Here is a 13,240-nt window from a genome sequence, read left to right as displayed (position 1 = left end):
TCACTGCAAGAGGTGGCACTGGAAAAAGACCGGGTGCATTGTGGGTGTTGACCCACTGACTGACAGCTGCCAGTACCTGTGCGTCAGAGTGACATATTGATATTGGCCTCCTGCCACTGCTTGGGGACTGGCATCCTTCTGGCAGATGGTTTAAGTCACGTGACAAGGTCTTTGAATTTTGTTGACTTAGGTTATGTATTTTTGACTGTGTGCTAATTGGTGACAAGAAAAGGCAGCCTCTGTTAATAAAATTTTGTAGCAAAGAGCTGGCCCGAGATAAGCAAGGAGAAACATTTACCCACACTTGTTGCTACAGAAAGCTCCATCACTGCTTCCTGCAAAACCAGGACCAAAGTTCAGGCTGAAACTTTACCTTGGTGGCACTTCATTACCTGCAGGAGTAATGCTGTCAGGAGGAAGAGCATTTGGCTCCAGGATCTTGGCTGGCAGGGTAGAAACAGCAGGAATGAGCAGGGTTGGGCAAGCCACTAAACCTCTCCTCACCTGCTTAGCAGAGAGACCAAATCTGCTGGGAAGGAGCGGGGCAAAGCTGCAGGAGTCTGTGAGGGCAGGAGGGAGCTGGTCAGCAGGATGAGACCTCATGTGTAGATGATAGAAGCAGCATGAAACTGTTCTCAGCTGTGGTGGTGGAGAGGAGAGATTTGCTTTGAACTGTCTCCTAACGATTTCTGTGCCTTTGGATCAAACACCAATAGCTGAGTTTTGCTTCACTTCATGTCTGTGCCCTAGAACCCACATGAGTCATTGCCTCTGCTCCATCCGAGCACCTCGTGGGACCTAGCTCTTTGTACTTCCATAGATGTTTTGCACCTGGCTTCCTGATGCCACCTGATCTCCAGCCCAGTGAGAGCACCAGCACATGTTCCTTCAAGGAATCCCTTCAGAGGGTGTCTTTCTAGGTGGGGCAAACCCTCCCCCCCCCCAAACTTTAAAATTATACAAAGCTGTTCAGAAAGATATATTCTTCATAACAGCTTCTCTGGGAGCTCTCTAGAAGGATAACATTTCTTATAGTTGCCTCTCGTTGATCTGTTAAAGACAAAGCACTGGTGAGCGCTCTGCAGGCTTGTCCATAAAACCATGGCACATCGGAGCCTTTGGCAAGAGCGCTGTGCAGCAGTGGAAGGGTTAACAGAGGAGTCAGCTCTCTGTTTAGTATCTCTCAGATGTCACACACAAATACCTAAAAGGCAGTTGGGTTGTGTGAAAGGAAATCAATGGATCAAGATTATAGTCCCAGCTCAAAAGCTTTTTGTGACTTCAGGAATGCCTCATATTCCATCTGTTAAATGGTGATAATACCTATCCCACAAGCATACTGTGAAGACTAATTCATTAATCTTTTTTAAGAGGAAATGGAAAGAGCTAGAGAAATAATAATATGAAATATCATGGCAGTAATGACAGAAAGCAAATGACAGCATATAGCATGGCAGTGGCAACTGCAGGTCAGTTTGGGAGGGAGGAGGCAGTACTCTGCCTCAGCTCTTTTCACCCACTCAGTAACTGAGGGTGCTCTGTGCTCTGTGGTGGTCCCAACGCTCCGCTGGCAGGCTGCAGACCACAGCCAGCCAAAAATACCTCGCCAAGGGACCTGCCTACGGCACTGCCAGCTCTCCTGGGCACTGCTCTGTGGTGCAGACCATGTGAATGCAGGATGCGAGGGGGAACTGACAGCACCTTTGGCAGGAGATGGTGGAAATGGGGTTAGGGGAAGAGAAAAATAGAGTATGGGCACCGTAGAGCAACTCCTTTTTTCAGTATCCCTCGAGGGGAGTATCAGGCAGATGCCTAGATCACAGTGAGAGAGTGCTCGCAAGTGCACACACAGATTTGTCTCCAAACTGCTTACTCCTAACTTGTCTTCAGGCTGAAGCCTTCTGCAACGCCTCATGGGCAGTATCTTAACCTGTGCTCTTCATCCAGAACCCCTCATTAAAATTAGGAGGAAGACAAATGCAGAAATGCTGCTTTTCTCTGAATGAGTAGCATCCAAGTCATGAGAATCTCATCTTCTTTTCAAGCCAAGAGTGGACTGAACACATTCCTTCAATGTTGTTTGACAGTCTGGCTCATTTTATCAAACCCAGTCAAGATGTGTTTACCCTTGGTGGGTGAGTGGACAAAAGCTGCATGGAATTGTCCTCTGGGTGCCTGCCACTCCATGGGGATTTGTAATCATTTTGAAAAAAGAAATTTTCCCCGTCACTGGAGGAGACAAGCTGGCACCTCAGCACAAAACATACCACTTAAAATAGCTTTTAATGTGGCCTTGAAAACTATTTTTGGATCAGGAAAAATGTGGTGTAAGGGAAGACTGAAGTCACGTATTGTAACTGTCACTCAAAACCAAAGGCTCTATCATTTCATGAAGATCAGCAGATGTGTAAAGACACACCAGAATAACCTAACTGGTCCACGGACATTGTTACGCAGTCAAGAAGGGCTTCCTTCTATGTGCATTGACTCACAATGACCATTCCTGGTTTTCTGCTTTTCCTCCAGAGTGCTGGCAGGCAGAGGAATGCCATTCCCATCCCATAATAAAGCCAACTGCAGATTTGTGTTATGATCTGCAGATTAGTTCTCCATCTGAAGTTGTCATGGCTTCCAGACTACTTTCAGGACAGTGCAGGCTGCCTGTGCATTCCTCGTTCTAGAGCAGATGTCGTCCTTGGTGCTGCCAGATAGCAGCTGCATAATAAAATCAACTTCACGTTTCTGTTGAGGATCCTAAATTTGTTTCTCAAGATCAAAAATGTGGAGACATACAAAAGTGCTGATGAACAGCCTTCAGGTTTCTGAAGGCTGCTATCTCCATCTGGTTGGAAGTCATCTGCAGCAGAACAAATGAGGAGTTATATATAAAAATGCAGGAGAACCCCATGGAGTCCATTAGGGACAGGAAAGCGGAACAGCCCCTTTCTCAAGAAATCAGATGCAGTCTGGGGCCGTGAGATGAGCCCTGGGGTGAGCTGCCCAGAGCAGCACAGAGGAAGCCTGGAAAAGGCCAGAAAAGACACATGCCATGAGTGATGGGAGGTTGAGCTGAGCAGGGGCAGCATCAGGTACCGCGTTGGGCAGCACGACCCCAGAAGCTGGATGCTCCTGAGGCAGGGGATCAAGGCTGTGCCCCTCACCCCAGATTCACCTCAGACCAGTACTGCTCCTTCAGGCAGAGCCACGGAAACCTCCCCCCAAAAGGCCGCCCTGCGCAAGCGAGCGGGGACGGAACAAGGCTGCGCCGTGGCTGGGGGGACACGGCTCCGCCCGAGGGATGGGCGCTCTGCACCCCTGCGGCAGCCTGACTGCTCCAGCCCGGCCGAGCCGGGTCTTGTACCTGCCGCGGGCCATCGAAAAGCCACACCGGCCCATGCCACAACGCCTTTGGCTCAGCCCCGCTGCAAACAGCCGTCGCCAGGAGCAGGCAGAGACTAGGCCGCCTTCGCGCCTTAACCCTGCGGCCACCTGCCCCGCCCCCGCCGCGGCCGCTCGCAGAGGTGCGCTCCCGGCTCAGCCCAGGCCGCGGCAGCCCGGGTGCGGAGCGGGAATGGGCGGGCACTGCCTTAAGCGACCTGCGGCTACAGCGGCAGAGCCGTACCGGCGGGCGGCCATTTCCCGCCGCCCCGCGCGGCTCGGCAGCGGGCGGCCTGTGCCCCACGGCGGCCCCGCCCCGCGCCGCCCCGCACCGCCCCGCGCCCCGCCCCGCCCCGCGCCCCGCCCGCCGCCGAAGGTTGCCGAGCGGGGGTCGCGCGGCTCTGGCGGCCTGGCCGGCGCTTCCGGAGATTGACGAGGGGCTTCGGCCCCTCCCAGGCTGCCGCCGAGCCCCTGGCCGAGGCGCTCCGGTGGGTCGGAGCGTGCCGCGCCCGCTGCTCTGACCGCGGCGCGGAGCTCGCCGCCCGCCCGCCCTCCTCCTCCTCCTCCTTCTCATCTTCCTCCTCCTCCTCCTCCGGCAGCGCCGGGCGTCGCGGTGACAGAGCGGGACGATCGCGGCGGGGGGCGGCCGGGGCTCCGGCGGCGCGGATGGCGGAGGGCGGTCAGCCCCCGCAGCAGCAGCAGCCACAGCCGCAGCTCCTGGCCGGCGGCGGCGGCGGCGGCGGCGGCGGCGGCGGCGGGGGGGCCGCCCGCGGCGTGAAGCGGGAGTCAGAGCTGGAGCAGCCCATGCCCGGCGGGGACGGCGCCGAGGGCGGCCACAGCAAGCGGCTGCGGACGGAGGCGGAGGCCGACGGCGGCGGCATGCAGGTAGCGGGCAGGGCCGGGCCGGCCGGGCCTTCGCCGGCTCTCCCGCACCGGGGCTCGGCGGGAGGGGGTCGACGGGGCCGCGCCGCGTTTGATTTCGGTTTGTGGGATTCAGCGCGTTGCTTAGGGGCGAGCGGCCCTCTCCCCGCCGGGAGCAGCGCGGGAGGGGGCGTGCGGGGGAACAGGTCTCCTGCGCGGGGCTCCCTGGGCCGAGGCGGGCGGCTCCCGGGGCGCAGCCCAGCACGTGGGGCCGCGGCCTTCGGGGAGCCGCCGCTGGGTCCGGCGCTCCGGGCACCGCCGTTGGCCGCCCGCCGCCAGCCGGGGACCCTTGGGAGGCCGCGGGCGGCGGGGCTGGGCAGGGGGCACCAGCAGGGCTTCGGGGGCCGGTGGCGGTTTGCCCGCGCTGCCTTTGGGTCTCGTCACCCGTCGGGAGAGATCCCAGGTGCTGCCTGGGAAGGGGGTAAAAGGGGTCGTCGGGCGTCGGGTGGGCATCCTCCGGCTTGGCACAGGGGCTGCCAACAGGGCTTACACTCCTGTCGTCTTCTGCCAGCACGTTTTGATCGTCCCCAAAACACTGGTCTTTCCAGGTGTATTCACTTTTGTGTTTGTGGGGTGATGCTGCCCAGGTATTTCTGCTTTCCTTTGTCTGGGTGTTGTACAGGGTTGGTTTTTTTATAGCAATTGCGCTGGCCTTTTTTTTCCTTCCGTTTCTTGTGATGGGTCTATCAGAGCTCGTTGGAAGCAGTGTGATTTCTGAACTTGTTTCTCTTCTCACCTTTTCTTGGCTTGGTAAGCACTGCTGATAGTTTCCAAGGGGAGCATCCTGTCCTCTCCAACGTGCTCCTCCTCTAGATGCCAAATGCTGGACAACGATCTTCCTTTTTTATTTCCCAGGCTGTCCCCAGTTTGTATGCGCAAGATTTTTTTTTTTTTTAAAAAAACTGCTTGCAGCAGGAGGGTTTTGTTTGTGGTTCTGTTTGATGTTCAGCTTTTCCTGGTGGTCTCTCCACCTCACAACATCACTTTTTCCCCAGCGTGATGGTGTAGGCTAGAGCTTCACACCCAAGTGCTGCTACTTGTGCTCCTGCAAGGGCCAGTGAAAACCGTGCCATGCTCTTTTTATTCCTTGAAGTAGTATCTTCTCCCACATGTAGGTGTCAAGTATGACTCAGACAATGTGTATAATCGCAAGGAGAAAGATGCTCAGCATTGAAGGAGTGCTTATATGTTGTGTCTTGCTAGGAGTTATGAATGAGTGTGTGAACATGGTGACATGAAATTCTTCCAGCTCTTCGGAGTTGAACTGACGCACAAGTCCTGTGTAGCTACAGGAGAGGCAACAGTTTACCTGCAGTTAGTGGTTAAACCGGTTGGTGTTGATGTAAACCAATGGCAAATCAACTGAAAATTGCCCAGGAAGGGACTTGAAGAAAACAGTCTTAAAATTTTATTTTTTTATTGCAAACAAGTACAATTTCTGTATACATAAAAAGCTTCCCTCTATATTTACATTGAAGAAAGTGTTTTGTTATCTGTTCAATGATTAGTACAAGATAGTGAGATTGAAGCATTCAACCATGGGGGTATGACAGTGAGCGTGCACAGCAATGTGTAATACTGGTGTAGCGATTAATAGTGGATCTTAGCAGAAAGTTGGGTTTTGTTTCCATATCAAATGCTGGCACACAGTGTAGAAATTAGGTGGACAAGTACAACTAGTAGAGTCCAATTTTAAAGTTAAGTGTGTTTATAGTCTATAACTATTCTTCAGACTGGGACTCCCATGTTGTAGTTACTTGGTATTCTTAGTGTAACTTTAACCTTTCCATATGTCTATATATGGAAAAGATCTTCCAATCTTTCCAGTACAAAAGATGAAAACAAACATATGTATATATGCACACACACACTATTATGTCCAGAAGTTTCACTTGACTTTTTTTACTGCTAAGGAGTGTGGCTTATTTTTTCCACTGTGAGAGTGGTGAGACACTGAAACAGGTTGCCCAGAGAGGTTGTGGATGCCCCCTCCCTGGAAGTGTTCAGGTCCAAGTTGGATGGAGGTTTGAACAACCTGATTTAGTGGAAGGTGTCCCTGCCTATGGGGGGGGATTGAAACTAGAGGATCTTCAAGGGCCCTTTCAACCCAAACCATTCTATGACTATTTATTTGGAGAATCTTGTCATGGTTGTAAGCTAGAAACACCGAATTTGAAGCCAAACTTACAAATAATATCAGAGCTAGGAAAAATGCAGTCTTTAATGTTTGGGAAATTCAGTATCTTTTTACCTAAAAGTCAAAACACAAGATTGCCTTTCATGAGAATTTCTGTTCAGATAGCGTATGCTTTTGAAGTACCTCATTTTAGAATAACGGGTTCTCTTTAGTAAATTCTCCATGTTTAACTCTATGTAATGCTTACAAGAGGAATAAAGAGCTTTTTTTTTCTTTTTTCTTTTTTCCCCTCCTCTGATATGTACTAGAGGCTTTCTGGACGCTGGAAATAATACCAGCAACTGTTGTACCTTGTTTTTCCTGCAGATCCTGTCAATTTTCTACTTCCTGTTCCAGAGCCACAGGCTGTTGCTGTGTAAACTTGGTGACCTTGTGTCTCTGGGCTGGTAGTGAGGAATCCTGGGGTGCCGTGCTTGCTACGGCTGCTTCTTTGCACAACCCCTACCTACCGATGGTTCAGGATACTAATATGGCTTGTAATGCTGGAATAAATCATTTAGCTACAGAAATTACTAATGCAACTATAAAGCTAATAGCTTTTTTTTGGGTCTGTTAACATCAAATATAAAAACTAGCATATAGGAAGATAAGATAGTAGCTAGTTGTTAAGAATGTGGAACAAAGTGTGCCTTAAAGCTTAAAATAGCCCTTAAATTTAGTGGGCTCTTTGTTTTCTGCTATCTCAGGCCAGCGTGCTCAGACAGCTTATGCAGTTAGGGTTTCATTATCTAATCCATCTTTGATCAGGCCGGATAAATGGTGTTTGGCCAATGCTGATCTTGTTAGGAGGGTGGTGTAAAGCTGCTTGAGTTGGGATTGGGACAAATCGGATCATGGCTGCTATCTGCTTCTGGGACATATTACAGTTAATCGTGGTGTGGGAGGAAAAGGTATAGCACGAACTGCTGCTTTTTAGCTCCCCCTGGTCTGTAAGTGGCACAAATCAAATGCTACCAGCCAGGAATGTCTCCAGGAAGTATTTGGATATGTTTGTAAGCTTTGGAAGTGAAGGGACCCAAAGGTACTGCTGCTTTTTAACTGTATAAATACTAGCTAGGAATTAGCTTGCTCTCTGTTGGCTTGGATGAGTTGAATCTTTTGGATCAGCTTGCTGATCTGGGTAAAAATAGTCCCTAACAGAGGGGAGGGAAAAAAAAAGTTATATTGGCTTAAGTCACTTGTGAAACTCCACTGAAATGCAGTTGTTGATGCAGCTGTATTTGCTGCTTGTCAGAAGAGGTTGACTGCTGCACAGATGGAAGAGAAAGTACCATTGCAATAACCTCTCTTCTCTGTTCCTCGCATAATGAAAGACGAGAAATGTTGTGGCTAGCTAGGAGGTGTCCCTTCTTTCTCTTTGGAGCTGCAGACAAGGGTGTAATTCCAGGGTGCTGTGTTTGTCTTCCCCATCGAGGTGCTAGAGGTGTATCAGCCAGCTTACACTGCTGAAGAAAGTTATTAAAATACCTTCCAGTTGCTTTGAATGGGGTTGAATGAGTTAACTCCTCATTTGGTCCCCAAGCTGAATTTTGATTTAACTTTTTTATGGGGTCTAGGCTGGTTAGTGAATTAAAATTATACCCAGGGGTAATTGTGGTTGGAATTAGATGCAGGGTGTGAACAGACCTGATCCTTGTTCTTCTTTCACGAACGACTTGTGTTCTCAGTATCCCTGAGTATTTGGGGGAATTACTCTTCTGCAACCATGAGCATGGCTGACTGGTCAGGGAAGACAGTTAGTGCAGCTGTGCTGTATGCCTTATTCAGTCCACGTAAATTTTTAGTGGCAGCAATGAGTGGTGACTTTGTGTTGTCATTCAGGCATGTCTGCCTAGGGTTCATAAAGATGACTAGCAGTGTTGAGATCAGTCCCTTGTGACTAAATAATGACATAATAGACGATAAGTCTTCGCTCCGCAAGAAAGTCCGTGGTTTCTCTTCCTACCGCAAGCCAGAAGATGGTCTGTAACACCCTCTACCAGCTTGACTCCTTCCAGCATGATGACTTGAATGGCAGTGTGACACAGAAAGGGGAGAATGGGGACATTGCAGGTGCTTCATGACAACCAGTGTCCTCGTTCAAACTATGGCCTGTTTGTGGTGCTCCAGAGGAGGACAAGAAATCAGTCTGCTGATAATATACAAAGACAGGTTTGGGTTTTACAAGTAAGAGGGCTGAGTGGGACTAATTGAGAAGGGGCCAGTGAATAACTGCTTTTGTGCTGTGGGGGACCCTATGGAAATCCATATTTTTAAATATTACAGATGAGAACATCTAGTTCCAGTAAATCATGGAAAAGCTCTGTAATCAGGTTGGCTTTTTCCTCCCTCTTATTATTCATGGCATGGCCATCTTAATAAAGAGATGCAGAGCAATACAGGGGATACAAGATATTCTAGAAAAGAAATGAAGTTCCAATTTTTAGAAGTTGACCCCTGCCTTGGATCCAGGATGAGGTTTTCTGGGATGCTGTTTGGATAACTATTGCTGATGTGATGAGACATAACTAATTGCCTTTAAGTTTGTTGTTATTTCTCTGTTTGCTTTTGTCTTTTTTTTTTTTTTTTTTAAATATTTGAGTGTTATGAGTTAGACCTGACACAGTCTGGGAAGACTTAGATAATATCCAGTTCAAAGAAAACTTTTGGCAAAGACTGAAAGTTGGAATTTTAGAGATGTTGAGAGCACTTTAATGTTGGCTCTTTTTTTGCCATGTTCAGGAAAATGGAAAGCCCAAGTAAAGTATTCTGGATGCTTTAGTACCCCTCCAGGCTCTGTCAGTATTTCTCTTTGGATTTCAGAGGTTTGTGTTTAAAGGTGATGGCCGCGGTTGTGAGGTTGGAAGCCAAACAGAGGTCTGGCTCTACTGGAGATGGTTTCCTTCTGTGTATGTGTACCAGCTGTAGATATATGCTTTTTATTTTTCCTTTTCAGAATGCCAATTTAGAAACATGAGCGTGCTGGAGTTTTGCAGAAAGCCTGGGCTCTCCCTTGCATTTTGAAAAGGTTGCCCACCTAGCTGAGTTCAGAGCAGCATGCCTCTATCCCAGGCATGTCCTGTAAAATAGTCTCTGTTGGCTTTTCCTCACAATGACCTAGCAAGCAGGGCTCCTGCCCTTCAGCATCGGGGATTCACACCTCTGTTTTCAAGACTTGTCTTGAAGTGCTGGTCACTGAAGGTTGCTGTGCTAGCTTGGTGCTTTATCCTGGCTGCAGGGAGAGCTTTCAGCAGCTCTGCTGCAGTGAGGCTCGTGGCAGCAGAAATACCAGAAAGCAGAAGATGCAAAAGAGGCAGCAGCAGTAAAATGAAATAAGATTAAAAAAAAATTAACTGCCTCGTTTGCACTAGTGTTAGGGAAGCCAAACTGAAGCTGAGGCAGACCTGAACTGGATTCTGTGTGTGGTCTGCAGCTCTCTGGAGACTGCTGCTGAAGGACATACCCCTGTTAGCTTGGAAAAATAAAGCCTGTCACTAGTAGCCTTTGGTTTGCTGCACAGGAACCTCTACCCCTTTGGAAAATGTTAGGGGTCACATCAGTTGAAGAGGTTTTAAAACCTAGCACTCTATGCTGCTGACTTGTCTCGTGGTATGGGGCAAGCCTTAGTTTTCATATGAAGCGAAAGAAGAGGGCAAATTTTTTGATTGGCCGGAAACCTCCTATTTAATTTCCCCATCTCGGATATTACTTGGCCTTCTGTGTGTGTGTGTGCTTTTGAAATGTGGTGGCTGGGGGATCAGAGGAACATCCAGAAGCAAAGTGAGAGAAGCAATTAGAGGTAACGAGTTCCAGTTCATTGAAGCATTCTGTTGATCTACATTTTACAGTGGTATTGAGTGGATGCTGGAGTGTAGCTGTCATGAGATAATCCCGATGTTCAGAGATTAGAGCTGCTTGACTGCGTTTTGGGCCTTAACTCCCTTTGCCCTCCAGTAAATTTAATTTTGCCAGAAATCTTTTCTAAATTCAGGACAATGCTAGTTTGAAATACCTGTATGTATTTTCCCCAGCGTGCTTCCCCCTCCCTCTGTTTCACTTTCCTGAGCACACCTCCTTTTTTCCAGGTTGCACTTGAGATGTTTGTAGGAGCCAAGCCCAACGATGGCAGGAGCTGTACGAAACAGTCCTCACCAGGCTTGGACCATGCCACCATCCTGACCCACAGCGCTCCTTGTCAGGGCTCTGCCAGGCTGCCCCACCGTGCCGTGCCAGGGTACCTCTCCTGCAGGAAAGCTTTGCTGTCTGCTGGGCTTCACTGAGAAGGGCCCGTCATAGGTTGAAGTTTCTAACCTGCCTTCTCAGTTCTGGAGGATTTCCAGGGTGTTTGGGAAGAGGCTTGTGAACTAGTCCAGTCTCTCTCTCATTTGGCTTGTCATGTGTACGTACAGCATTGATCAAAACCACCCCTAGCAGCTCTCTTGCTGGACTGAAGGAGATGGGACACCAACTCCTTAGCAATGATGTGACGTATTTAAGCAGCCGCAAAGTAGGAAAGGTTGTATACAAAAGCCCCCTTGTTTAATGAGGGGCAACAGCTGAACTTGAGCTGGATCCAATATCTGTTTAGGCAGAGCAAGAAACTTTGGCAGTTTCTGCCAGCTCCTTTGGTGCGACATTGGTGTTCAATCAGCTATACCATTCCTACCTCCTAACCTCTGAAGTGTGGGCAGAGTGTACTTGTGATTCATACTGATTAGAAAAGAGGTCATGAGATCTTTTACTTTCCTGTCTTGGGTAGGACAGTGGGATTTGGTCTGGCATGTTTTTGAAGTGTCTGTGCGTTCCCGGGGCTGTTGCCTCTGTTTGCCTTTGTCTAGGAGAGTTTGTTGTGCAGGAAGATTGGATGCTTGCTTCAAAGAGCATGGGCTAGAAGCAATTGTTGCTTTTTCTGTATGACTTTCTTGGGTTTTATCTGCTCATAATTGCCTCAGCAATAAAGCAAGTATTAGCATAGAGTTGGGGAAGAACCTGCACCATTTAAGGGGAGGGGAAAAAAAAAAACCCAACACTTCAGCACTTCTTACCCTCTGGCTGTATATTGCTAAATTTCCCTTAATAGGCTAAAGAAGCAACCTTATGTGTGTTGCAAATATCAAAATATTCTCCCCAGAGGCCTTTGAGGCCCTGGGATCTGGATCCAGCTCAGGTTTATTCAAGGAACTGGAGTGTACTCTTTTAGCTGAGGCTTTCTGCACAGCTTTTCTCCTGCTATTTCTGTAGGAGATTCTTGCAGACACTTGGGATGGTTGTCATCATTGGGGGTGATGCCAGGCAAGAAAGTCCTACCAAGGCATCACTTAAATGCCTTGATTTAGTGCTACGTGGGCTGAGGAGAGGCTGTAGCTGGAATCCTAGGCTTATAATTTGCTGCTTGTGGTTGCTGTTCCCTTACCCGGAGAGGGGTGGGAAGGTTGCCTTTCCTCCAGCCTGCCTGCCCCCCTCGGGCGGGCAAGTTGGGTGGAAATGCTGGGCTCTGCCCTGCTGCAAGGGTGGGTGCCTTCTCCCTGGGGCCCCAGTTCTGCAAGCAGCATAGCCAGGCATGACTCGGAGCAGCCGCTGTGAGATGGTGTGTCTGAGCCATCTCTGCACAGCTTTTTGGTTTTATTCTGTTCCGTGGTTTTGCTTCCTTTTAGTGGGAACAAGAAATGAGGGGAAGTGTGTGCATTAAAAGGCTTCTCCATTACCCTTTGTACTCTCCTGTCTTGGAGAGAAGGTCCATCAGAGGCCTCTTTTCTATCCTTGTTTCATGTTAAAAGCCCTGTGTAGCCTTGGAGAGAAGGTGGACTAGGATGAAGTATGCTCTGTAGGTGCTTCTCCTTGCCTGTAGGCACCAGTTCTTCTCAAAGCTCAGTTGTGGAGTGACCTGGGGTGGTTTCTGGGATTAAAGACCAGTCTCTTTAAGTGGTGCTGCTTCTACTCCCATGAGTGGGACCAACCACACAACCTGGGGAGATCCAAAATGTTTGTTCAGGGAAGGAAACTTAGGCTGTGGTGTTGCCGCAGCAGATTGAACTGTGGGGCATGCTGAAGAAGGGGGAAGCTGGCAGCATGTATGGGCAGATGTCCTGGGCTGATGGAATGTACAAGAGCGAGAAGCAGGAGTTTGTGTGATCTTCGCCTTAGGAATGATCCGGATCATGGAGGAAACTGAGGCAGTAAAGTGTACGCATCACTTCTGCTGGTTTGCTGAGATCTGAATGTCTCTTGGGCAGCTTGTGGGAGCAGTCAGTTGACTTCTGAAGCTTGTGCCCATCCTGTTATTTGTTTTGTCCAGGAATGGAAGTTGAAGTGTGAAAACACAGAGTACCCTCAATGCTCCAGTTCTAGGAAGAGGTGTGTTACCACAGTGGTGCTGTGGGAGTTGATGTTTGTCCTGAGTGGTTTGAAGCTGCTGGGTGCTGTCTCCTCAATGCAAAGGGGTGAGAGGACAGAGAACGTGCTAGAGCGAAAACCAGTGCTGCAGTGGGCTGCAACTGGGGGAGATTTAATGCGTGGTGCATACTGCGTGGTAGGGGCCAAAGCTTGTATCTGGCAAGTGCCCAGTAAGAGGATGTGACAAGAAGGCAGTATGTGAGGTCTTAATTATGTGGTTGTACATTTTATGTTTTTAGAGATTACTTCATCTCCATAAGTGCATCAAATGGATGATGCTCACTGAGGCTCTATTAAATCTAGTGGGAGTTTTGTTATCAGTTGAAATGAGTGTGAGGTCAGGCTTTGGACTGAGAGATATTGAATATTTCA

At 49.1% G+C, this 13,240-nt stretch overlaps 1 protein-coding gene across 12 annotated transcripts in view; it reads left to right on the top strand.

Moving 5' to 3' along the window:
- Nucleotides 1–3,754: 3,754 nt before the first annotated feature.
- RBFOX2 (RNA binding fox-1 homolog 2) overlaps nucleotides 3,755–13,240 on the top strand; it is a 176,512-nt gene continuing 167,026 nt past the window's right edge. For all 12 annotated transcript variants that reach the window (XR_012623518.1, XR_012623520.1, XR_012623519.1 and 9 more), the window contains exon 1: nucleotides 3,755–4,263. Coding sequence is in view for 9 of the 12 variants with exons in the window: in XM_074826533.1 (XP_074682634.1) it covers nucleotides 4,045–4,263 (219 nt within the window). In the remaining 3 variants the exon portion in view is untranslated. The remainder of the gene's footprint in view (nucleotides 4,264–13,240) is intronic.

This window comes from Strix aluco, chromosome 5 (genome assembly GCF_031877795.1).
Source record: "Strix aluco isolate bStrAlu1 chromosome 5, bStrAlu1.hap1, whole genome shotgun sequence".
Lineage (NCBI taxonomy): Eukaryota > Metazoa > Chordata > Aves > Strigiformes > Strigidae > Strix > Strix aluco.
The sequence above is the reverse complement of the archived record's forward strand: the minus strand, read 5'-3'. Positions and strand labels throughout refer to the sequence as shown.